The 27084-nt window shown below is 45.4% G+C and overlaps 1 protein-coding gene across 3 annotated transcripts; it reads right to left on the minus strand.

The window, feature by feature from the left end:
• On the minus strand, positions 1–26158 carry PRICKLE4 (prickle planar cell polarity protein 4). Of its 3 annotated transcripts, none has more exons than XM_083445766.1 (8): positions 25753–26158; positions 9821–9989; positions 8514–8621; positions 6975–7112; positions 6138–6341; positions 3881–4067; positions 2426–2749; positions 1–1333 (listed from the first exon to the last, which is right to left on the minus strand). In XM_083445766.1, the coding sequence occupies exons 2-8, from the start codon at positions 9971–9973 to the stop codon at positions 762–764; spliced, it is 1686 nt and encodes a 561-aa protein (XP_083301892.1). In that variant the 5' UTR covers positions 9974–9989; positions 25753–26158; the 3' UTR covers positions 1–761. The 3 variants fall into 3 exon arrangements, with proteins under 3 accessions (XP_083301892.1, XP_083301893.1, XP_083301891.1); XM_083445767.1 differs by lacking the exon at positions 25753–26158 and adding an exon at positions 25488–25573; XM_083445765.1 differs by lacking the exon at positions 25753–26158 and adding an exon at positions 25086–25153.
• Between the last annotated feature and the right edge of the window lie 926 nt (positions 26159–27084).

The raw sequence follows: 27084 nt of genomic DNA on the forward strand, positions 1-27084 counted from the left end.
TCTCTTGGAGCTGTCTTTATTTGCTGAATGTGGCTTCCCTGAACTATCACTGTTCAGACAACTATAGATAAAATTGTATAATTTTTTTTAGCATCATGCTTATAGTTGCCAAGTCAAGCATTCAATGATTAAGGCAGGGTTAACCTATTTATTCTTCACACTGCACCTTTTGAAAACACAGAAATTGGAAGGATGAGCTGGTAGGGAGCCAGAAGGATCTTGGAACTTGTGCAAAATGTGTGCAGGTGATGAACAAAGGGGCACAGCCTTGTTTCACACGCTCTACACTACAGCATGTGCTGACCAGTGAACTTCTTTAAGTATTCATGCTGTAGTAGAGAGTTTAGAAGCTGAGAGTGTCCTGCCCACAAGGCTCTGCTGAATTATACTAATCTTTACATGTTTCTTCCCTGTGTAACTAGGAAAAAAGGGGAAGGAGCAGCTGCGGGCCTTTGAGGAGGAAAATGCCAGTTCTAAAGCCTCTGAAAATGCACAATGTGACCAAACTGGCAATGCAAACCTCTGTATATGTGAAAGTCTGGCTTCTCTCTCAAGTCTGCTTATTCGCAGTTCTTCCTCAGCTTTGCACTTGTAGGGAGATGATTTTTCACTTTTCAGCACACACACCCATCAACCGCATTGCTACATAAGATGTCTGCTTGTGACACTATTTCCACCTCCACCCCCCCCCCCGCAAACACTTTTCGGGTATCCAAGAACTACGTTCCCTTTCTCTTCTCCCTCCTCCCCACCAGCCCAAACTAACATATACTGCAGTGTTTGTTGCTTGAACGTGCTCTGGCTGCCCACCCTATGCCTTTGCCAAGTGTCTCTTGCTCCATATCGGGTAGAACAATCCGCCTGGCCCCAGGCTTTGGGATGGGCTTTCCGAAAAAGAAGCCGTCTGGCTCAGAGTCAGAATCTGAAGAGGATGAGCAAGTAGGGCACCAAGCATCGTCTTGTTCCACCACAGCTTCCTGCTTGCCCATGCTGTCCTCGGGTGGCCTTTGCGAGAAGTCCCTGTTCCACACTGATGCATGTGGGGCTTCGGAGGCGCTGCCCCTAAAGGGATCGTCTCCAACTTGCTGCTGAGGTGTTAGTGGGAAAGTGGACCCTAGCAGTTGGTTCTCCGTTAAACTGACAGTGCTGTGAACTACCTCTAGCCTAGAGGGGCTAGAGGTTCCCCGCTCTGCTTGAGGAGAATCAGTCAGAAGTTCAGTTTTATCAAACTGCTGGGAAGCTATTCTCTTTCGGAAAATAGTGCTTGCTTCTTCTTGGCTCCTGAACTCAGGACACAGTGATGAATCCCCAGATGTGTGAGGTGTTTCCGTTGCTGGTAATAAGAAGAACAAGCATATATTAGAGGACTGGTCTTCAACTGGTGGGTCATGCCTTAATCCAAGGTGGGTTGCAACAGGAGCAGCCACACTGCCATGCAAATATATGGTAAAGTATTAAGAAATGGATCCCCAAATACAGGTTTGCTTTAATAGTGGGTCTTGGGTCTGAAAAGACAGAAGTCGCCTGTATGACGACCCTAAACTCCCAAGTCTGACTGCTGAATAAAGTCTGTAAGGCAAGGGCAGGGGAGGCTGTGTGGCTTCTCCTCCAGCCGTTGGTCTTACCCAGCATGACAAAATAATTGGGGATGAAGGAAGGTGCAGTCCAGCAACATCTAGAGAAGGGCAGTCCAACTTTATATACCAAGAGTACTTTGACATGGGACCTGCAGGCTGCACACTGCTTTGTCACCAAAGGGGGAGTGGGAGCAAGGCCAAAATTTTACACACAACTGCTGGCTAAGCAAGGTGCCGGGCTATGGGAAAGGGATGCAAGGACCCTGTCAGAACCCTCATGCCTCCTTCCCAAAGCCCAGCATCTTGCTTACCCAGCTTTGGGAAGCTAGTGTCAGGGCTGGCAGGGTGTGTGTGTCAATATTGCTGAGGACACCCTGATCTAGAGAGCAACAGGCTCCCCTTCTCCATTGTAGATAATCTTATCAGGACAGACATGTAAGAAGCATAAACATCAACCTTTTCTATTATCGGGCAGAGATGCTATCTGGAATCAGAATCTGGCATCTAGTGAAGCCCAAACCTCGCCAGGGCTGAGCCCTGTGACCTCTTTTTGAGCCTTGACAAGGGAGGAGCAAGCAAGCGTCTCTTGCCCCTTCTGTGTAACAGTGTGGATTGGGCCTCATGGCAAGCAAATGTGCTGTGGTTACGGCAGCAAGCTCACTCAGTAAGGGCAGCTAACTAAGTCACTCAAGAGACCTTTCCCCCCATCACTATTTAAAAAAATCCTGGAATCAACACTACATTAGGAGTAGAATAAGGTGGGACTGGGGAGCCTTCTATTGGTTTGGCTCAAAGGTGCCTATATCATTATCCCTGCTGCTGAAGGCTGATCACCACAGACATCTTACCATCTGAATCTGCTGTTTCCTCACAGGCATTAGGGTTGGTTCTTGCAGCTGCAGAGGAACAGCCTGGGCTGCTGTATCTAATTCTCGAGATGGGTGTTGAGTCAGGGGATGGAACAGAGATGAAAGCGGAGTCAGAGGAATCTGAGCCAGTGGAAGACAAGGCCGATTCCTTCTCTAAGCTGCAGGCCTCAGAGCAGAAGAGAAGCCCATTTTGAGTAGTGACCAGCTGGCCTTGCAGTGCTTTTTTGCAAATGCTGCAGCAGAAGCAGCAGGATTTGGCATGCCAGTGCTGACCTTGGAGGGTGGCTTGCTCACTGTCAACACCTGCAAGAGCAGAACAAAGCACATTAATTTAACTATAGGCAATTTCAATGCAGAACTTCGTTTCCATTTATTGCTGATGTGGCCTCCTTGCGCCCCCCCTCCCCGGTTAAATAGGGGATATGTCCAGGTACATTTCAGACCCCAAATGAGAAAGTAAAAGGAAAACTGGCTTTCACACTGCTAAGACAGTATGATGATGAGATAATACAGGCTGAAAATTAATTTGGCCACTTCACCCAGCCAGCCTATGGTTTATCACATTCTCCACCAGGAGCCCCTGCATGATACAAGCTAAACTTTTACCATCCATCTGCTTGATCACAAAGAGAGTTAAGTTGTAGTGCCAATGGTGCTACAGAGTCATACCGATGTTTCTTCATCATTTACCAGATTGCCTCTAGTTTGAAGAGGGTGTGACTGGATTTTTGTAAGGCTTTTACATTTACCAGTTATGTGAATAATATTAACTGAAAGGTTTAGAATCTGTCTGATTATTATACGATTGCTTTAAATGCTTATACCAAGGGGAAAGCTTTCTAAAACCATACTATGAATGATTAAACCAATTACTGCAAATAATATTTTAGAAGGCTTGGGATTAGTGAAATGCATGGAGAATAATAGTGCAGTGCAATACCTTACTCAGAAGATCCATCGGCTCATCTTGCATGCTACAGTAACATAAGCCATAGCTTAGTCAGTGTGCAGACTTCTGGGCCACAAGAGAGGAGATCACAGCCACTTTGCTCCTTCTCCAGTCCTACTGCTGTGAGCCAATCCATTATTTGGATCTGAACCCGGGTTCATGGTTTGTTACATTTCAGACAAACCATGAGCCATAACCAAGGTCTGTTATGATTTGCGGTTTGGCTGGAGTGAGACTTGTGTGAAAAGCATGGAAGTCAAACCACGGCTCAGTACGCAGCAGTACTAGAGGAAGAGCAAAGCAGCTGGCTGGCAGCTTCATGCAAAGGCATGGTTTAGCTTTGTATTACATGAGCAACAGGTTATCGAGTTCACTGGAGTTCACTCAGTATAGGACTGCAGTTACAACAGAAAAGGTCCATCTGTCACTGAGCAGCCAGACACTACTGCATTCTATGCAAGACCACAGAAATGCTCAGCACCTACCAATGATCTCTCCACAGGCTTGGCAGACATCTGCGTACAGACTCTCAAAGCAAGCACAGCAGCAGGGCTGGCCACCCTTCATGACATAGCGCCGTGCCCCCAGGGGCAAGTCACACTCGAGGCAGCAAAAGTGCTCTTCATGCCAGCGCATGCCTTCTGCCTCCATGCACTCCGAGGTGAAGATCAGCTAAAGAGGCAAAGAGAATGCCAGATATCAAGCATGCAGTGTGCTGAGGGGTGCATTTTGGCTCCTAATTCTTTGAGGTACTTTTGTCATTGTAGACCAAGAAATTGAAGCTTTCTGCACCAAAGCTTTACTACATTCAGCAAAATTGGCAGCATAGTTATTGTACCTAAAAGCAAGGCTGTACGTAAAGGTAAAGATAAAGGTAAAGGGACCCCTGACCATTAGGTCCAGTCGTGGCCGACTCTGGGGTTGCGGTGCTCATCTTGCTTTATTGGCTGAGGGAGCCGACGTACAGTTTCCGGGTCATGTGGCCAGCATGAATAAGCCACTTCTGGCGAACCAGAGCAGCGCATGGAAACGGCATTTACCTTCCCGCCAGAGCGATACCTATTTACCTACTTGCACTTTGATGTGCTTTCGAACTGCTAGGTTGGCAGGAGCAGAGACCGAGCAACGGGAGCTCACCCCCGTTGTGGGGATTCGAACCGCCTACCTGATCGGCAAGTCCTAGGCTTTGTGGTTTAATCCACAGCGCCACCTGTGTCCCTACTCTGTCCCAAAATAAAATTCTCTGAACTGAACACATTGTGGAAACATCATATATTTATTCACGTATTGTTTTATTTTGATTTTCCCCTTAATGGGAACTGTGCCGTCACATTATTTCCTGGCTACTGGAATTTAAGGCTTGAAGGTTTCACCAAATCCAGCCTACGTAATTTCTAACTTATCTTCGCAAATACAGAAATTTAAACACCAACTCTCATAAAAACAGAACAGATTTTCAAACTTGGGCATTATTTTTTGTGTGGAAATGCAGAATGCATAACACTAGCCTCAAGCCTAGTATATACACACAGACCTAGTTTTGTTGCACTTCACTTTGTTGCACTTTGCAGATATTGCTTCTTACAAAGATGCAGGTGCAGCTGCAGGCAGCCTGGTCACTTCCTGCGGAAGGAAGCCCCGCACCTCTACAGCGATGGAGTTGGCTAGGGCTGGAGCTGGGTTTCCCCCCTTCTACATCTGCAGCTGGGGGGGGGCAGGCTTAATAGAGTGCAGTATAGTGTAAATATAACTTTTATATGCACCGGGAAACACCCCAAAAATAGTGTGTCTCGCTTTATTACTCTATTTCCTTTATTATGGGGGTCAGGAACTGAACCCACAATATCTCCAAGATATGCCTATATTTACTTATCATGGAAATAAGTTTTGTGCCTTTAGCAGGTCATACCACAGTGAACCAGTGGGCCTGCTGTAAGATACCACTGTAGAACGTTTCAGATTAAATTTGGGAGGGCTCCTCCACGGTATCCGAATGCCTTCATGGGATAGTCAAAGAACACCCAAGGTGGATGAAACTTCATTCCCCTGTATAACTACAAACCTCATCTCCCTGCTTACAATATAACTTCATTTTAATTGATACTTCTCACTACAGAGAAAGGTAAAAGGGATGCAGGTGGCGCTGTGGTCTAAACCACTGAGCCTCTTGGGCTTGCTGATCAGAAGGTTGGCAGTTTGAATCTGCACGGCGGGGCAAGATGCCATTGCTCTGTCCCAGCTTCTGCCAACCCAGCAGTTTGACAGCACACCAGTGCAAGTAGATAAATAGGTACCGCTGTGGCGGGAAGCTAAATGGTGTTTCCGTGCACTGGCACTTGTCACGATGTCCCGTTGTGCCAGAAACAGTTTAGCCATGCTGGCCACATGACCTGGAAAACTGTCTGGACAAGCGCCAGCTCCCTCGGCCTGAAGTGAGATGAGCGCCACAACCCCATAGTCACCCTTGACTGGACTTAACTGTCCAGGGGTCCTTTACCTTACTACAGAAAGAAAAGTTTGGTCTTTTGGAGACGGCAAATAACCACCTCGTTGTGGATAGGTGGAGATTATAAATAAGGTAACTGTTGATCTCTAGAAAGAAATCTTGCAATCCCTATGAAGTTTTCAATCTTTCATTGCAAGTCCTAACCAGATTGAAGGTGGTAGATTAAGATCAATAGTTTCAAGCAGAGATTAGGAATTGACACAAGACCCCAAGTGTTTTTATATGCGTATACCTACTTGATCACATGAAGCACAGCGTGGGCGGAAGAATTCTGCGTGGTGCCGGCCACAATAGATCTTCCCATCTCGCTGGAAGTAGATGAGATCTACTAGGGGCTGGTGGCAGGTGTGACAGACAAAACAGGCAGGATGCCAGTAGCTCTGGTCTCCCAGCTTAGGCGCATAAACACCTTTTTCACCTCTTATCAACCTCTTACCACACTGTAAATCAAGCAGAAAGGACCTTTTTATCTATGGTGCATCTTTATCTGCTCTTCCTGCAATACAATATTGCTGGCTACCCACAACCCAGGTTGTGATCTTCATGGACATGTGATACCCTCTTATTAGCCTTTTGGGGAGGGGGGAATCAACTTTTTCGTTTCAACAATTTTTTGTGAAAAGGGATTTCATTAAATATTGTGTCTTTCTGCCTCACAACAGGCTTCCAAGGTTCCTGACATCAGTGAAAATTAATACATAATAAAAGGCTTATCCACAGTTACCTTTCCTGGCACAGTCCGCACTTTAAAGCTCTGCATCCAAGAGCCCCCCTTTGCATAATAATAATAATTAAGAATAATTTTATTATTTATACCCCACTCATCTGGTTGGGTTTCCTCAGCCACTCTGGGTGGTATACAGCATTTCTGGGCAGCTTACAGCTTTGGACCTTTCCCCACTAAAACCCACTCAGCTCAACTGGAGCAAATGGCAATCCACAGAAAACATGTGTGTAGCGTCAATCTTCTCTAGTTCTTATGCTTAGCCAGGGGAAAGCAAACCCAGATCTTAGACTTAGGCATCTCAGCCAAGAGAACACTAGTGTCCAGTTTTAAAGAAAGGATGGCTCACCTTTTTACAAAAGCACCCGTGAGTTGTGGGGGGCACCAGGCATGTGACTCCCTGTCCCAGGGATTCCTGCCGTCGCTGTGAAGCAAATATCCGTAGCCGCTCCCTTTCCTCCTCACCAATGGATGGGCAATATCTTGCCTTAAATAAAAGCACAAGATTGTGTCAAGACCCAAAAGAGCATTCAGATTTTCTCCAGGCAGACAGCTGCTATCAAACAATCCACAATTGATTTCAGAAGAACTGGACATCAAATATGTTAAGCTGTCGGTGAACATATCAGACGACACAGCGATTCTTCAAACAGCTCTTGTTTATTCACAGGCCAGAACAGAACTGAACTGAAGGGTTCAGCCAGCCTGCTTAGATAGAGCTCCACTAGAACGCAACAGTAACCTTTCTCTGTAACTATCCAATCATTGAACGTCACTTTCGATCCCTTATTTGCATATGTGGACCTGAGTGAAAACTATCTACAGTATCCCCCTGCTGGCCCAGGGTGAGAACTTCAGTACATAACAAAATAAATTCTACTTTATTTCTAATAGTAAATCCTGATACCGGCGTAGACAACTGTCACCCAACTCTTAACACATGCAATGCTGCACGTGTCTTTTCAGCAAGCCCCACTGTGCTCAATGGGACTGACTTCTAACAAGTATGTTGAATATGACTGCAGGCTAACTAACTGACTTTCCTTAGTGCCTTGGAATGTTTTTGTCCATCACATACATCTTTACACTAAGATTTTAAAAGAACAAAGGCATTGCACTATTGGGTTTAATTGAGCCAGTCTTTCAAACAGAGTGCAAGGAGAACTTATTTGTGTGGACAGTGTCACTGCATGGTCCAGTCACTAGGTGGCAGCAGACTCTGACAAGTGGAGTCAGGAGTTTCCTTTAGCTGTTCTGTCTAGCTTCCTAATTGGTGTGTCTTATAAAGCCTTCCATTAGTACAGAATTTATAGCAAACTCTGGCTTACTGGTCTCCTAGTATGTCATTAGAGCTACAAAAATTTTGAGGCAACAAAGAATTTGTGATAGGAATATGTATGTTACCCAAGGGGATCAGCAAGTGCAGAAACAAGTACACAGTCTCTAAATTTCTGAATGCTAAATTTTGGGAACGAATAGCAAGAGCTAAATAAGTCAATCTTCGTTTCCTGTTCTTCCTTCCCAGTAGCACTCTTTACCTGTCTTATTCCATTAGAGGAAGGAAATGAAGGTAGAAAATTTGAACTGAAGCAATGTTACACTTTTACCTTCACTTATATAAAGGGGCTTCTTTTGCAGTACTTCCATAGAATAAATATGAAGCTGTGTGGTTAGACTTTAATTAGAATTACAGTGTGGTTCCAAGGCTATGAATAAGAGCACAAATCTGTCCCAAACCACTTTAGAGGCACTGGCTGTGTTAACATTTATTGGTGCATAAAACGTGTACCCAACTATTTGTGGTCTGGAAAAGAGTAGTTTTAATCAGTTTTTCCAACCAAGGCAAGATTGCCTAATGAAGACAGGATGGGAAGTCCGAGAATCTTACATCGCAGTCTTGCGGGGGCAGCTGCTGAAGGAGAGTTTTGATGCGGAGCTGGTTCTGGGTGGCAACAGAGACTGCATCTGATGAGTGAGAGTCAAAGTTTGGGGACACCTGCAAAAGCAAACAAGACTGAGAGGCAGAGATGGAGTTGTGTTTTCCCTATGAGTTTGGGGAACAATGCCTGCTTGCACCGCTGTCTTCCCTCACAACCCTCCCCCTGGCAGAGTTGGCTGGAGATCTGAGATGTTTCCCGTGGGAAAGGGTAAAGCCCAATGGAATTGGGTCTCCTGCTGAAGGACTAATGAAAAGGAACTGGCAGAATAAGGAGAGGAGAGCTGGCTTAGCATTCGTCTGCATTAGCATGCATTTACAGCATAGAAACCTATCCCCCAAAAGGCTGTGTTTCTCAAAAGCTAACCTTTCTCTGCTGCATTTGTACTTGGGCAAGCAGCAATACACAGCCAAATTTGCTCTGCTGTTTTTGACTGCCCTACCCACAACTCTTCTTCTTTCCATGGAATCAGAACCCAGAAAAGGTAGGGCATGCCACAGCACCGATGGAACAGATCTGGGGGCACTTCCTGGCTGTTGCTGCTTTGGAGTGGAGCTGAATCACATACCATCAAATTCAGATTGCACAATTAGAGTTGATTGGGAGTTTTGTGCAACCTAACCAAAGAATGGACTTTTAGCAACAAGGGAGGTGATGAGGAAAGGCAGTGGAAAGTGTGGAACAACAACAACGTCATCTAACCTCCCCACAGACATATAAGAAGGAATTTGCTCATTAAATAGACAACATTGTCTAATCCAGGGGTAGGCAACCTAAAGCCCGGGGGCTGGATCCGGCCCAATCGCCTTCTAAATCCGGCCTGCGGACAGTCCGGGAATCAGCATGTTTTTACATGAGTAGAATGTGTCCTTTTATTTAAAATGCATCTCTGGGTTATTTGTGGGGCATAGGAATTCATTCATTCCCCCCCCCTTCAAAATATAGTCCGGTCCACCACATGGTCTGAGGGACGGTGGACCGGCTCACAGCTGAAAAGGGTTGCTGACCCCTGGTCTAATCTACCTGCAAACAAATCAAGATGAATGCTCAATAAAAAAGGTTGTCTGGAATTGCCCTGGGTGCTTTTGGTTTCTAAACCCAGAGGGAAGTAAAATAATCAACAACAGCCTTGCCATTGTCAGCAATTAGAAGTGATGAAAATGGAGAAAAGGCAAACCTGCCATTAGATTTCCAGGAAAAACTATTGCAACATTTAGGACAGTCTTCCACATAAATATATCATTAAGTTCTGCCTTACCTCTGCTGGGGGAATTTCTGTGACAGGCCCCGAGTAATCTTCCAGGGCGCAGCCAGAATCACTGTCTGAAGATGAAGCAGGTAGTAGGTATGCCAGTGTTACACTGCATGGAGCCTTCTCTCTCTGGGACCAGGTAGGGCTTGGTTGAGACATCAGCAGAACGGAAGCGCTGGAAAAGAAGTGCCTGTGTGAAGTGACTGGGTCCTCTTGGATAGACTCCCCAAATGCACATAGCAAAGTCACCAATAACTGTGAGCATCTCAGTCATTCATCTGTTCAATGGGAAGCATCACTGAGAACTTTAGGAGCATTAAAACTCTAGCAAGATCATTTGGTGTACAGTAAGAGGCAGAAAGTTAATGCAGTACAATAAGAGCACAGCCAAAATACTGCTATATCCAGAAGAACATTGTGCTGCATGGGCTCCTGGAACCGGGATCCTCCCAAGTGCTGCACAAAATTTTGGAGATTTGCTTCCATAACTAAGCAAGGGGCTAGAGTTCAGGTGCTGACAGCAGCACCCATTGAAAAAAAAAACAGGTGCTGCTGTCATTTTTGTATCACCTGTTGGACTTAGTCATGTGTGCAGAATGCTCACTGGAGGAAAATGAAGGCAACAAATCATACACAGATTTTCAAAATAAAAAGACCAATATGGCCTAGCTACATTTTGCCTTCTTAAGCAGTGTCTTGGGTTTTATCTACTTGAGTAGTGTTGGGACCCTGAGACGAATGCTAAAAAAAGATGTAGAAAACATGTTCAGAGAAAGAGTGCAAGTCCCTACAGAGCATCTTTGGTCTTTGGGTAGCTCCAAGGAGAAAAGGCAACTAAGAAAATACTTCACACATTTATAGGAAGTTGAGACCTATTTCCTTAGAAAGAATGCAGTATGAGCCAGCAGTGAATTGTGACAGGACTGGGCAGAGGCAGTAGCATCTTTCTTGCAGTAATTCTGTTACATTTGTTGAGATGGCGATGGAGCAGGATGAGGCGGTTGTGACACGGGGGGCGGGGGCGGGAGTGGTGGTGGCCACCAGCAAAGACCCAACTGCCTATGCCTCCCTTCCTCACAAGCAACCACTGGTGTGAACCAATGGAGAAAGAAGCTGTCTGTCTCTGATGTCATTGGTATAAGTAGCCAATCAGAAAGACGTGGGTTCCATTTTCTTAATAGTTCTGAACTTCCATTACAGAACAACTAGCCACTGTAGACCAGCTGAGATGTTGTATGAAAGGCATTTCAGTAGCAAGATGTACTGTATTGGAAATAAAACCCATGAAATTGGTCCATTTAGGAATTCCTTGCAGGGGTTCCTTGCAGGTGAACTTTAACAGTTGTGTAGAAGACAGAATTCCAGCAGAGATGGCTTGTCAGTTTTCCCCAACTGCTACAAGGTGCAGAAGCCCCTGTCCTCTTTCCCATCTGCTACCTTAGTTTGAAACCCCAGACACTCTAGATGGCACTGTTACATCAAAATATAAGGGTTCTGTTTTTCTGAAAAAGGACCCTCAGAAGTGGAAAACAGAGATGAAGTACCGTATTTTTTGCTCTATAAGACTCACTTTTTCCCTCCTAAAAAGTAAGGGGAAATGTGTGTGCGTCTTATGGAGTGAATGCAGGCTGCGCAGCTATCCCAGAAGCCAGAACAGCAAGAGGGATCGCTGCTTTCACTGCGCAGCGATCCCTCTTGCTGTTCTGGCTTCTGAGATTCAGAATATTTTTTTTCTTGTTTTCCTCCTCCAAAAACTAGGTGCGTCTTGTGGTCTGGTGCGTCTTATAGAGCGAAAAATACGGTATGTACTTTTGTAATCCAAGAAAAAAAAATTTAAAAGATTTTTTTAAAAAGAAAAAAGGTGTTAAAAACTGCTGAAAGTTTGGATCAAACCTTGATAACTTTTCTTTATGATAAGGGTTAAAACCTTCTCTCCCCTACCCCCTTAATATAAAGCCAAATAGTTTACACAAGCAACCAATGAAGTGCAAAACTGTAGCAGACCTGTAGCACTTCAGATTGTGGAAGGGAAATTGGATGGTTGAATGCTTTTCTGTTTGGGGGCTGGGATGTGAGAGAAAGGCTAAGCTGGAATTTGTCTCTCCGGCATCCCCTGCCTGCAGTCTGAAATGGTAAAGTCCCAGAACATTTGTTGCTTTTGTTAACTAGGCCTAATGCTTTGCAAAGCCTGCCATTTTAGGCAAGCCTTTGGAAATCTAGCTGCGGTTTTAATTTTGCTACTTTAGGGTTTCAATACCGCCAATTTGCTGCAATTATTTTTATTTGGTCTTTAAGCCTCCTCAGGGATTTGAGAGGCGGGATAGAAATTTCAATCAACACACTTTTAATGTTCGTGTTGTGACTGGTTGCCTTCATATGCTTGGCACATGCCCAGATCACCAGCGTAATCCATTACCATTGTGTGCAAAATGTTATACAGTTGCTGATATGTATGCTGGCATCTGGGTGTGTAGCAAACCTATCAACACTGTGACTGTGCTAATTCAGATGAGGCTGCCATAGAATCTTCTCAAAAAGGTTGTGTGAGTCAGAGCTAACTGCTGTATTTTCTCTAGTGCTGTCATAATTGCAAGCCAAGTATGTTGCTGCTGCCCATAAATTCATTTTCGGGAGACAGGCACACTTTGACTTCGGGCATTAGGATGAGCTGTAATCTATTCTTCCCCTCTGTGTGTGGGGGGGAAATATTTCCCCCCTCCACACCCTTACAAACCTGCAGTGTTAATCATTCCCTGAAGCTTGGGGCACTGGGGGCTCACACTGGGTAGCTTTCCTGGTTAATGGTTACACCATGGAAAGAAGTGGACTCATCTCCCAGCTCTCTTTTCCAGAACTTGCTCATTTCCTTCCTCCCGTGTATCTGTTTCCAAAACAAAAGAGAGATTGCAGTTTGATGGCTCAGTTCAACTGCTGTGATTGCTTGGATGTCTTCCCAGAGTCTAACCCTCTCCAGCTAGATTTCCTGTCCCAGCTCCAAATGAAGGAGAGAGAGAAAAGAGATGATTCTGGATGGGGGCTGGGGAAGGGTTAGTTAGATGCAACAGAGTCATGATGAATGATCAGCAGCTATGCTTTTAGGAAAAGAGTGGAAGGAGGTGACAAGATCATATATACAACAACAAGGATACTGTTTCAGCATGCAGGGATGTGAAAGCTCCTTCTGTCTAGCTAGCACAAAATTCCTTGTTCAGTCAGAAAGACAGACACACAGGAGTTCTGTCTGATATAAAGACAGCCTTCCACAGCCTGCGGCCCTCCAGATGAATGTTGGACTCCCAATTCTCATCAGCCCCAGCCAGCATGGCCAATGGTCAAGAAGGATGGAAACTGTAGGCAACAAACCTCTGGAGGGCTTCTTTCATGCAGAAGGTTGTTTAAAGGACATTTCACTGAGCCACACACAGAGGGGTTCTAGAAAGTCTATTTTATAGTTTAACCACCCACCCAAGTGCTTTGTACTTTAATACAAAATATTCCCTGACCTCTTTTGTTAGCTTACATAAGACTGAAAACAACTTTGCACAAATTCACCTTTACAGTCCTGTTAGTTATACCATTACTCTTGCCTTTTTCAACACTATTCACAGAGGCACACTGGGCAACTAGGCACCTGAAAGAGCAAACTGCAGCTTAGAGAATGGAAGAGCCAAGCTGCAAACTTTCAGCTTCAGCCTCAAACTGAAATCCCTTGGCCTAATAAGCAGGCTGTTATTTTTCTCGGGTCTAGCCACACATGCCTGTCATTGGCTCAGAGCTGCCTCTTCCAATGTAATTAGTGCAGAGAGCTCGGGTTATGCTGCTGTGCACTTGGGTCAATAATTAACTCAGCAAATTAGCTAGCAAACAGGAGGGAAAACAAAAAGTTCAGATTCTGCTGTTTCCCATCACCTTACTTCCCAGAATCCAGTAGTAGCACAGATAACTTAGAAGTTTCCAGAAGGGTAGTCATGTTAGGCTGTGTATACACACATCCCCTAAACAATCCTGGGAACTGTTTGCCCCACCAGAGCTACACTTCAGCACCCTTAAGCTACAGTTCCCAGGATACTTGGGGACGGGGAATATGTTTTAGATGTATGACATTTTAACAGCCAAAGTCTGTTGTAGAAAAAACAACAGTCTTGTGGCACCCATAAAGACCAACATATCTATTACAGTAGATTTGTTTTGTGAACCACAGTCTGCTCCACCAGACTGCATGAAGCAAAAGCCTAAAATGTAACCCCACCAGGGCACTTTCTAAGATGGCCATATTGAATAAAGGAACTTTGAAGGCAAGAGAAACTTCAGCAGCAAACCACTGAAATACATTTTATCAGACAATTAAATTCTATCAGCTGTGGCTGTAATCAAGACTGGTCACCATGCTGTTTTTGTTAACTAGTTTACCAATGCCAGCATCACCAATAGTGCTTTGTTGACTGATGACCCTAAGAATTTTGCTTTCAGTTAATTTCCAGTGTCTGTTCTTTTTGTGTTTAATTTCTCTCTGATCTCACTCCTCTACATCCCCCCTCCACTTGCTAATTTAGGATTACACTTCATTCATCTGATGAAAAAAAACACAAATTACGTCATAATACAGTTGTTAATCTTTAAAGCTAAGGAATAAAAGGCATGGGAGACTGCTCTTTCTCTGGATTCCAAGAAATAACCATGTTCAGGTTTGTCTAGCTGTATATCACATCTCTCTCCAAGTCCAGTACATTTTAACATGTAAAAACGAAGCCCGGCTTGATTTCACCAGGAGGGCATTATCATGCAAAGAAGGTGGTGTAATCATGCAGGTGAGAAGAACCTTGCACCACAAAATGCATATTCAACAGGGATTCAAGAGATGCAATCTTGCTCAGCAAATTGTTGAGAGATTTGAATAGAATAAAAACCTCACTTATCTCCCTACATCTGTTTTGCTTCAAAGCTTTTTCAGTTATGAATTCAGCACACTACAGCACATAGCGCCCATTCTCTCTGCAAGTAGATTTCTGCAGGATGGGGCCTAGGATCAAAACTAAAAGCTCCATACACCTTGACCACCCACAAAACATGAAGGCAACTGTTGACTTAGTACAACTGTCACATGACAGTCACTTGAGACAGCTTTCAGTTGACAGCTTTTTTTACGCAGCATCTGTAATGCGTACAACAGGTTGCCAGGTGGATCACTGCCATTGTGTGAAGAGAGTCCATGTCGTGAGCAAGGGGGATCCACACTTGAAACAGCTTGCACATTGTAATCCTAACATACGGATAAGACCAGCCTTGCTACCCTGGGTCCTCACCTATAAATACCATCATGGGTCCAAAAGAAAAAAGTACAAATTAAAAGAACAATTTTAAACAGCTTGTGCTTTCCCCCACCATAGTTTATGGTATTTGAATAGCTGGAAGGGGAAATAATTAATCTCTAATAGTCCTAGAACACCATTAGTGAATAATTCCTAGCTGGGAGGACCATCCCTATTGTAACGCCCCATGACAGGATAGTTAACAAAGGATGCTTTACTGGACTGGAGCTCAGCCAGCACTGGGCTGGGATTCAACGGGTCACATATATGATGAATTATTACACCTGTTTTAAGCACACCCCATCCATTCTCTCATGGAAAAGTAGGTTGACTGAGCAATGGAAAAACCCAAGCTTTCCCACCTTCCACTTGGTCAGAAGTGGCAATGACATCTGCACTACCTGCTTTGCTTATGGCTCAGGTGGTCTCCAGCAGCGCCATAAAGCTAGAAAGCTTTAGTAGCACTCGTTAAAAACAGACATTCTGAAAACTGTGCTATGGTGATGAGAGAACGAGATGCTGTGAGAAATAAATCAGTCAAAACAAGGGGTCTCGAGAGACCCAAGTACCTACCCAAGAGGTTATCAGTTTCCTGCCTATTATTTATTGCTGGGGCCTGGTCTTTTTCCAAGCAGTTTGTTGCGGGGGCATGGTGATTCAACCAGGCCTCTACCATCAGGTGTACCTGCTCATTCAGACACTCATGATGCAGGCACATAGCAGATTAATCCAGCCTCAGAGAAGATGGCCCTATATCATTGTTCTTCAAGTCAAAAGTAATGCCTACAACAGGAACTCATACAGAAACAATGCTGAGGGTGGATAACCTTTATTCTTATACAGGCACGACCATTTTAGATGCATCAAATTGACGCGTAATCGCAGACGCACGGGTTGGACTCGGAGGAAGGAAGAACGGGGGCAAAATGGGATGGAGTGGGCACTTATACAAGCTATGCCGATGCACACAGGGTACAGGAATGGAACCCCTGCGCAGAATGGTTGTCGCCTGTATAATCTAAAATACGGTAAATCTTCTGCAATGTAAGGGTGAAATGTGCCTTCAATTTTAATTCAGGGGTGGCTGGGGAGAAAGTGTAACTCATCAAAAATGTTGTGAACCCACAACACGAAGCTGAAAAAATAAACAAAACTGTGTTACCATCTGGCTTAATCTGGCAACTATCCTTCCATGAGAATTAATCCTTTCATGTGCTTCTAACTCAGTGGTTTTATGTGACTAATCAATCAGGCCGGCTGTTGGCTGTTGACAATTCTTTGTAATCAGTCCTGGTAATTAGTAAATTCCATCCTGCCTACCAGCTCAAAGGGAATGGCTTCCTTTACTAAACTTACTCCTTTTCCCACTTTACATCCCATCTTCCTTTCAAAATGAAAACCCAAAACAGCCACCATCACCAAAAGTACATTAAAAAACCAAACAAACCATATGAACAGTATAAAGAGAAACTGTTATTTTATGGAAGTAATTAGCACATGTCTTCTTTCACCATGTCCTCCTACTCCACTTCCAAATTACTTCCACCCCCATCACCAAATTTAATATCCATCTATAGGATTTTCCAGGACAGCCTATGCTCAGAGGAAACAATGCTGAAGACAATGAACTTATTAAAAATAAGTCTGATTAGAAACCTGTAGGCCAAACACTGGAATAACAGGATTGGAGCAGCAAGCAGAGGCAGTGCTGCTCCAAGACACAAGACACAATTAAGAAGAATCCTGGCCACCATTCAAGGCACCCCAAAGTGCCACAGCACACTGGTTGTAAACCACTGTCTTAAAAAGCTATTGCACAAATCTATGGTGCGACTGCATTTGAAATACTGTATACATTTCTGGTTACCTCACCCAGAAAGCATCTTTATAGAGTTGAAAAGGTTCAGAAAATAGCAACCAAACTGATCAAGGAGATGAAGAAACTCTATCAGGAAAGGTTGCCCACCATATGGAGATTTTTAGTTAAGGCCAGTATGAGGTGATATGAAACAAGTGTAGAACATTAGGCACAGCACAGAGAAAGTGGACAGAGAAATTTTCTTCTTCTCCTCCCTTACACTGGAACTTGTGGACATCCAATGAAACTGAACATTGGACGATTCAGGTCAGAAAAGAATGTACTTCTTCACTCCCACAGGAGGCAGCGATGACCACCAACTTGGGACAGCTTTGAAAGAGGTAAAGGCTTCCAAGGGCTACCAACACAATGGCTATCTTCACGTTGAAGGCAGTATCCTTCTGACTGCGAGTGCCAGGTGTTGGAAACTGCAGGAGGGAAGAGTGCTCCTGCTCTCAGGTCACACTTGTGGGCTTCCCATAGACATCAGGTTGGCCACTGTCAGAAGAGAATTGCTGGGCTGGATGGTCCATTGGCCTGACCCAGCAAGCTCTTTTTACGACTTCATGAGTGGTGAACCTCTTGACTCATAGGCCAGGTCCAGTCCCAAAGGCACTCCAAACCAAAGCAACAGTGTGAATAACACTGCAGCACCAGGTTGAGAGGAGAGGTTTAAACCTTTCCTGCCTGGCTCATTTCTGCAATGGGAAGGAAAACTGAACCCTCTGTTCTTCAAGTGATCTATCTAAAAGATCTTCTGCAATGATGGAGCCCTGGGCCAGGCAAGGGAAGTTTCAACAATGGTGAGGAAAATAACCCACCACACCTGCATTTCTCTGTTGATCTGCATTGCCCTTATTATAGAAGTATAACATGAAAATCCATTCTGTAGATTATCCATGCAAAATGGCGAGAATGTTCTTAAAAATATATATTTTTATTGACTTTCCAATATCGTTCCAATAGCAGCCTCATTATAACAACACCAATTTCATCCAATTAATGCAATTATTCATGTCTTCCTTTACCATGTCCTCCTACTCCACTTCCAAATTACTTCCACTCCCATCACCAGTGGTACCTCGGAAGTTGAACGGAATCCATTCCGGAAGTCCGTTTGACTTCCAAAACGTTTGGAAACCAAGCTCCTGCAGCCAATCAGAAGCTGTGGAAGCCCCGTTGGACGTTTGGGTTCCAAAGAACGTTTGCAAACTGGAACATTCACTTCTGGGTTTGCGACGTTCAGGAGCCAAAACAATTGACTTGCAAGGCGTTCGGGATACAAGGTACGACTGTATATAATTTAATTAAACTGCCCCCCTCACATGCTAGAGTTGATGGCAAGAATGTTCTACTTTACTGTTTTGTAGCCTCCAATAAGAAAGCCTAACTTTAAATAAACCTCCTCTGATGTACCTCATACTATTCCTGCCTACTAGAATACACAGGTATACCTGCCTCCCAGGCCACAATGTGATTGGTCTTCTCTTGACAAGCAGCAAAGTCATATGCAACAAAAAATGACCATTGTCATCACATGAATACTTGGTACCTGGGGTAGACCTGGATTCACTGAATCAGAAGGAAGGAGGGATGGGAAAGAAGAGTAGAAACTGTGAGAAGTATCCCTGGACAAAACACACGGCAGGTGTTATTTCACACCTACAATCCCTAGCAGCACAAACATCCATAATGCATCACCAGAGGAAATTGTGCTCATGCTCACAATCTGCTATGTTTTCCCATGACTCCCACCTAGTGCTATGAATCTAAGGCTGTGCTTCTGGCCCCCACTGTGTGGAAAGGAAAGGTTAATTTCCATCCTGACCTGCATTTGACTTTCAGAGCTGCAATGTGGCATGAGGCACCCCCCACAGCCGAAACATCATCCTGAAAACAATGTTTTCAGTTTACAGCTGTAATCAGCCTGGGTGTGGTATCAGCATGGTCTTATCTCATGCCAAACTGTACCTCTTCAAAGAGGAACAAATTTTCCCCAAAGCAAATAGAACAGATTTGTATAAATCAGAAACAATAATGTTCTGCAATAAAAAAATTAAAAAAGAGAATTGTAGCTGAGATGGGGAAGCAGAGCGAATGCCAACTGGGGAACGGCTGTAAATCTTTTCATGATGAACCACAACTGGCACCACACCTAGCAGGAAGAGGCTGAGGCTGCAGGGCAGACTAACGCACCTCTGTGCTGGGATAGCATAATGAGGAAACTATGGGTAAGAAACAGCATAAGGGGGAAACAACATGACATTCAAAATTACCATGAGACCTTGAAGTTGCAACACAACAGTAATAACCTCAAAAGCACTGTCTTATCTATGCAACCAGTTATCCAGGGATAACTGCTGCTGCAGCTGTTGGGGGGGGGACTGCCATCTTCCCAACCCAGAGACTCCTGTTGTTGTTGTTGTGGCGGCGGCAGCTGTTGGGGAGACTGCTGTCTCCCCCACTTGGAGGACTGCTGCTGCTGCTACAGAAGTGAAGAGAACTGCAGAGAGGACTGCAGAGACCAGGTCCCTGGGCAGGCAAGTGGGAACAGTTGCTGCCCCAGCTGGGCCTGGTCCAGCTGCTGGGGCAATGCTATTAAACCTGCTTAGAGACATCTAGTTTGCTTGTCCTGGGGATTTAAACATCCATACCAACACGGCTTTACAAGGGGCCACTCAGAACTTCATGGAAAGCATGGCCTCCATGGGGCTGTCCCTGAATAAGTGTGGCCCAACTCATAGCCCTGGACATGCCTTACACCTGGCGTTCACCTCTATGGACATGGGTGATCTGACACTAAGTGAAAGTGAATCAAAAGAAGTGCCATTGTTGGATCACTTCCTGGTGCAACTGGACTTCTCTGTGACCCTTACCCTCTGCAGAGAGGTGGGACCGATTCGGATGGTCCACCCCTGCCACTTAATGGATCCAAACGGTTTCCAAAGAGTGGTAAGGGATGTTTATTGCATGTTGATGGCCTTTCTGGTGATTTCCTGGTGGCCTGCTGGAATGTGGAGTTAACCAGGGCTATTGACTGTTTGGCTCCAAAGCTCCCTCTGATTTCATGGAGCCTGGACGGCCCCGTGGCTTTCCCCAGAGCTGAGGGAGAGGAACCAATTGCTGAGATGGCTAAAGCGCTGGTGAAGGAAAACTCATTCTGAATCAGACCAAACACAGGTTAGAGCTCAACGTCAAGCCTACCAAGTGACGATAGCGACAGCGAAGAAGACCTCCTTTGCCACCTCTATTGCATCTGCAGAAGACAGCAGCAGGAGACTCTTTCAGGTGGTCCGCAATCTAATGGAACCAACTTCACCATTGGGGTCTAGTGAGGACCCCAAGATCTCCTGCAATGATTTTGCAAAGTGTTTTACAGATAAAGTTGCTCAGATTCGGAAAGAAGTACCGTAGATTCCACCGTGGTAGTGGGGCCAGGGCAGGAGAGTGCTAGAGTCCTGTCTTGTCAAGTTGTGTGAGATCAATTCCAATCTGTTACCTCCAAGGATGCGGACAGGCTTCTTGGACAAGTGAAACCGACTACCTTTCTCCTTGATCTTTGTCCATCTTGGCTCATAAAAAGGAAGGGCTGGGCAATGAGCTCCACAGGGTGGTGAATGCCTCCCTCTGTGATGGTGTCTTCCCAGACCTGCTTAAACAAGCGGTTATTAAACCACTTCTTAAAAAAACATCTTTGAACCTGGCCAATATGGCCAACCATCAGCCAGTCTCAAATCTTCCATTCTTGGGTAAGATGATTGAGCGGGTGGTCACTGAACAACCCTAGGCATGCCTGGGGGATGTGGACTGCTTGAATCCCTTCCAATCGGAATTCAGGCCTCATCATCGGACTAAAACTGCCTTGGTTGTGCTGGTCGATGATCTCCAGCAAGCCAGGGACTGAGGTGGAAGCTGTTTCCTGGTCCTGCTGGATCTCTCAACGGTTTTTGACACCATTGATCATGACATCCTTCTGGATCGTCTAGAGGAGTTGGGAGCCGAGGGCACCGCTCCTTCCTGAGCCGTGTCCAGAAATTGGTATTGGGGGATGAGTGTTCAGACCCCTGGGCTCTCACTTGAGGGGTGCCTCAGTGCTGTCCTCTCCCCGATGCTTTTAACATCTATATGAAGCTGCTGTGAGAGAGCATCAGGGGGGTTGGGCTGGGCGTTCATCAGTATGCAGATGATACCCAGCTCTACCTCTCCTTCAAATCTGAACCAGTGAAGGTCCTGTGTGAGTGTCTGGTGACAATTGGAGGATGGATGGCGGATAACAGATTGACTGCACAGTATTTGAGAGACAGAGCAGGCAGGTGTGGAGGACTCCCTGGTGCTGAATGGGGTAGCTGTGCCCCTGAAGGACCAGGTGTGCAGCCTGGGAGTCATTTTGGATTCACAGCTGTCCATAGAGGCGCAGGTCAGTTCTGTGTCCAGGGCAGCTGTCTACCAGCTTCACCTGGTATGCCAGCTGAGACCTTACCTGCCTGCAGACTGTCTCACCAGAGTGGTACATGCTCTGGTTATCTCCCATTTGGACTACTGCAATGTGATCTACGTGGGGCTACCTTTGAAGGTGACCCAGAAACTACAACTAATCTAGAATGTGGCCGCTAGACTGGTGACTGGGAGTGGCTTACTGGACCATGTAACGCCGATCCTAAAGGATCTTCATTGGCTCCCAGTGTGTTTCCAAGCACAATTCAAAGTTTTGGTGCTGACCTTTAAAGCCCTAAACGGCATTGGCTCAGTATTCCTGAATGAGTGTCTCCACCCCCATCGTTCAGCCTGGGCACTGAGCTCCAGTGCCAAGGGCTTCTGGCAGTTCCCTCACTGCAAGGAGCAAGGTTACAGGGAACCAGGCAGAGGGCCTTCTCAGTAGTGGTGCCCTCTCTGTAGAACACCCTCACTTCAGGTGTCAGGGAAATAAACAACTATCTGACTCTTAGAAGACATTTCAAGGCAGCCCTGTATCAGGAAGTTTTTAATGTTTGATGTTTTAGTATGTTCTGATGCAGTGAGCCGCCCAAAGTGGCTGGGGAAACCCAGCCAGATGGGTGGGGTATAAATAATAAAATTATTATTATTATTATTACGACTACTACAATAAATCAGATGAAACTTTTTGACAAAGAGCAACCACTCCCAACAATAGAAAAAAACTTTGGACTCACTTCTTTTTCATGTTGTATTTTTCACTAAAAAAATAAGGTGGGATTATCTCTTTGGGTGGCCAAAATTTAACCACTGATATTTAGAATACTCAGTGGACAGCAAAGGGGTATGGCTAGAATAGTCTGGAATTATTTGCTTGTTTGGATGGAAAATAGTATTCTGGATAACTACCTTGTGATAACAACCTCTGAATCTTGATTTTGTGAATTACCTACAGTGAACAATCATACACCTGCTACTGTTGATTGCAATGTCTGAAGGAACAATTACCATGTCTACAGTACTTAGAATAGGACTTATTTCTGAGTAGGCATGGGATTGTATCTAAAGTGGTGCTACCTGATTCACTCCATACACAAAATGATTTCTGCTTCAACAATGAAACTCACTCCTTTTCCTCTGCCTAACCCCCTAATCTGCTCTTGAGATTTCCTTAACACTCCAGAGGGGATTTGGGGAGGGCACAGGGTATTCATGGCAGGAGAAGAAGGGAAGTGCTGTTGCACACACACAAATCCTTGCAGCCATGGAGTGAGTGAACAAGATCGTGCCCATGATTAGGATTGCACTATTAGTGGCTGATCTATATCATATAGTAGTACAGTATCCTCTTAGGGCTATACTGCTGATGACTACATGTAAGGGATTGTATTTTTGAATGCTTTCCCATGTAACCTCCTTGCATGAAGAAAATTAGCACATCAGGCAGAGGGCTAGATGGGAGCTTTTTCCATTGGAAAGTGAATTTGCAGGGAGTTTTGAAGGACACTTAAACTTCATGCACACATCCTATCTGCAACCTAAAGATTGCCTCAGCATTTAAAAGGGTTAATGCAGACTGATTCTAAACAGGTTTACTCAGAAATAAGTCTCACTTAGTTACTCATGACCAACATGGAATTACGTGTGCTTTGGATTGTGGGCTTCCCCTTTCCACCAGTATCCTGCAGGGAGAAAAGCCTCAATAGTTCTGAATTAGGGTTGTTAAATTTTAGCTTGGGCACTGACTTTTTAATTCCGGTAAAAATTGTTTATTGGTTGCTCCCCCTGTGAATAATAGCACAAATCTCAGTTAGGAACAATCTGGCTGTGGGGAAGGGATTGACCTCGACGTTACAGAATTAACCGAGGAGCCTGATGTTAGTCCACTCTCCAACAGAAATATCCCTAAAATATAATTGACATAGGTAATGTATACCAGTGGGACACATTATGCCCATGCTTAACCCGAGAAAGTGACCACTAGGGTTTACATCAGAAGTGGAGAATCCTTTCCAGAAAAAGAGCCACAAGCCAGTAGTGGGTGGTGCCAGAAGCAAAAGATGGTGGAGCAATGAATGCAAATCAAACCTTTATACAATCCTTTCTGCTCTTCATTCAGGCAAGCAAGCAAGCAGCATGATCATACTTCCAAGAACATAGTCCTGCCAGACAAAAACGTTTAGGGATGATGCAAAGCAGAGCCAGCAAGGGCTGGGGGAGTTTAGGGAGGGTGTGTGGCCTGCAGAGTCCCAAAGGCCAGAGAGAGAGGTTTGGGGGGCACATTTCACCCCCAGGTCTGATGTTCCCCACCCTAGTTTAGACTCTAAACTTGTTTCATTGACAGGGCCCATTCTGGGAATATGTGATGAATCTGAAAAAGAACACCCCCTGAGCATGTGCAGAATGCAGTTAAAAGGGAAGTCGGAGTAAGCAGAGCCAGCCTTGCTTCCTTTATCTGAATTGAAGGGAAAGATTCCCAGGTTTTAAAACTTCAGGCAAGCTTAAACTAAAGCCCTGACAGCTCCTGTTTCCCTAAAGGAAGTATTAACTGTACTTCTTAAATTATCAGAATTCTTTTTGGTGCAATACAGAAAAACCTGGCAGACACACCAATCTTGACATTATTTCAGGTCCCCTATCAGTGCTGCACCAGCAGATGCACCTGTCAATAGTGTAGAATGCCCAGGACAGATCACCATGCGCCTGAATGCAAAGAGACTCAGCACTGTAGTCACAAATCTCAGCAGACCTCATACTCAAAACAACTACCTAACATTTACATACACCTGTCAATCTATTCATTATCTTCTCCAGATTTCATTTTAAACTCTAACAGAGAGAAAGTAGTTTCTACGTCAACCTTTGCCAATCTAGTGCCCTCTATATATTTTGGACTGCAACTCCCATCATCCCCAGCCTAGGACTGATAAGAGTTGTAGTCCAAAACATCTGGAGGGCACAAGGTTGGCAAAGGCTGCTTTAGGAATAAAAGGCTACAGGCTCACCTTTTGAAAGGGGCATATTTCACAAATGCACAAATTCTACATGGGTATATCCTCTGTACTGAAACTCACATGTACCTTATGTGTGTTCCAAGGATGCACTATTCTGAAGTTACCAACCAGACAATGTGCAATCTATTAAAAAAAAAAAAGTACTCCAGCATCTTTGACTTTGCTGCAATGCACCCTGGGTCATACTTTTCAGATTGTGTGCTGCTGTCACACTAACTAACTTGTCTTCTACTGGTCTTATACATACACATGTGGTGGATGCACAACTTTTGCTCCATGCGCATGCTAGAGGAGGTTCCAGCTGGCAACATGTTCCTGTATATGCAATGAAACAGACATGGGTGCAGCCACACGTTAATAATGTAACTTGTACCCTATGGAGCCACAAAGAGGGGAAAGATTTTGCATGTATTGTTATTTCTGTCCACAGGTGAGGGATAACGAAGAAATATTTCTTTCTCATCCAAATTATCACCATCTGGTTCTGTTTTCAGTAACTATCAAGGCAGGAAACATTTTACGGGCTGCCTGTACACAGGTACACACTCACTTGCAACAAAAGATTTAGAAGAGGACTAAAGATGCAACCTGTAATCCCAAGTAAACGAAATGTGATATTTGTGACCAGTTAGGATCGAAACGTTATTCTTACTTACCAGGGTCGAAGTTCCATTGAGCTCCAAGGGAGCTCTTACTCCCATGTAAGGGTTGCAGCTTTACTGTAAATAGTTTGAAGCTTGCAACAACAATCTGGGGAAAATAAACATCAGCAGATGTCCCTTATTTTAAAAGGATTATCCCTTATCCCAGGCTGCCCCTTTCTCTCTCTCTCCAGACACAAGACCTCCAGGATGCTGGTGCAATCCAGAATCTGTCCAACAATTGCACTGGTTTTAAGAGAGCCTCATTACCCCCTTGTTACAGCACTTTGCTAAACCTGCACAGGACTGAACCACTTCATGCCCAGCCTCAAACCACGGCTCCCTCTAGCTCAGTACTGCCTACACTGACCGGCAGCTGTTCTCAACGGGGGGGGGGGGGGGCTCCCTCAGGCCTACCTGGTGACGCCGGGGATTGACCCAACCAACCCCCAGGCCCCTTCTGCCAGCAGAGCAGGTGCTCCTCCAGCTAAGGAAGACTAACAAGCTTTCAGGTCGCAGGCGGCGTCTCTCGTCCCTTTCCTCTACCAGGAAACCACCAGCCCAGCCCGCTGCTTCCCCCTCCCCACAGCCCCCAGGCTTCCCGGGGGGGGGGCGCCGAGAGCGGCCCCTCAGGAAACCGCCCGCCTCCTCAGCGGAAAGACGCCCCGGACACCTTCATTACCTGCTGCTGCTGCCGCCGCCGCCCTGGATTCCCCCCCGGGCTCGGCTCCTTCCTGAGGGAACGCAAGAGGCGGACGCAGCGGCAGGAGCCAGTCGCGCCCTCGACGCTGCTTTTTTTCTGGGGCGGAGGCGGCGAGGAGCTCTTTCCCCGCGCGCTCCACCTGCCTTGGCAACAGGAGTCCTCCCGGCTCAGCCCTCAGCGGTGGGAATGCCGGGGAGCGAAACGAAACCAGGGAAACGAGGGGCGTCCGGACTCCCCTCCCCTCCCGCTGCTTTTCCTTTGCTGCGTCTTTTCCTCGCCCAGGAGACGGGCTCCTCTTCTGTGTCGGCCAGCGGGGTCCTAATTACAGAGCTTTCTGTGCAGCCTCAGCCGGCGGAGGGAGCCAATGGCAGAGGAAGCCGAGCAGAAGGCAGAGCGCCTGCCCCTCCCTCTCCTCCCAGTTTTCCTTTGCTTTTATTTATGTTAGCTGCTTCCCCCAGTCGCCTTTCGAGGCTTGAACGCCTTCTCGAGATGGCTTCCGCTTGACAGCGAAAAGACAGTCCCACCAAGAGATAAATAAACATGAAAGCTACAAGACGCCGTTCGGATTGCAACAAAGCAGCGGGTTCAAGCAAGCCCTGAAGTCCCAAGTAGCAGAAACTGACACCCGGCAAACGCTTCTTGCAGAAGCATGTACAATAATAAACACTTCAGTTAAAAGCCAGGGGAAGCAGAGGTCTTGGCTTTGATTTTTTAAAACTTTTATCCAGAACAGTGGCTCTCAAAGGGTGTGCCAGGAGAAGGTAGCAAGTGTGGCAGGAAGGTTCAAGGGCAATCAAAGGAACATTTAAATATTTCGGTATACTATAACAGAGTATCAAAATAATATTTTTATTTCCAGAATATGGATAGATGCCTTTTCAAAATGAGAGCAAGAACATCAAGTGACACTGAGGACGATCCTAGTTGCGCTTTCCAACCTACGTATTTCTTACCAATAAAAAAATTCAGTGTGGGAACCACGGATCTAGAACTTGGAAGTGTTGTAGTCAGCTGTGTATCTCTTGGAAGGGAGTTCCATGGGATAGAAGCCACCAATGGGAAGGCCCCGTCTCTACGGCTGTGGTAGCTGCAGTGTGACTATAATTTGAGGATTCAGGATTCATCTTATTCCTATAACTAATGTTAGAAGGGCGTGTAAGAAATCACATACCGTAAATAATAATAGTCCTGTGTGATAGGCCACGCTAAGTAAATATATATTGTATACATAAGCAGCAGTTCTTGCCCATAGATTGTTGCAGGAGGGGACACCCATATACAATATGGTGCCACCAAGTAATCCTGGTGGCA

This window comes from Podarcis tiliguerta, assembly GCF_965153285.1.
Source record: "Podarcis tiliguerta genome assembly, chromosome: 6".
Taxonomy (NCBI): domain Eukaryota; kingdom Metazoa; phylum Chordata; class Lepidosauria; order Squamata; family Lacertidae; genus Podarcis; species Podarcis tiliguerta.

Bases quoted from the DNA above. Each gene is read 5' to 3' on its own strand.
- PRICKLE4 (XM_083445765.1), bottom strand. The intron at 8,622-9,820 runs GTAAGGCAGAAC...TTGCTTTTGCAG, and splicing joins CAGAAATTCCCCCAGCAGAG to GTGTCCCCAAACTTTGACTC. The intron at 2,750-3,880 runs GTAGGTGCTGAG...CTGCTCTTGCAG, and splicing joins AGCCTGTGGAGAGATCATTG to GTGTTGACAGTGAGCAAGCC.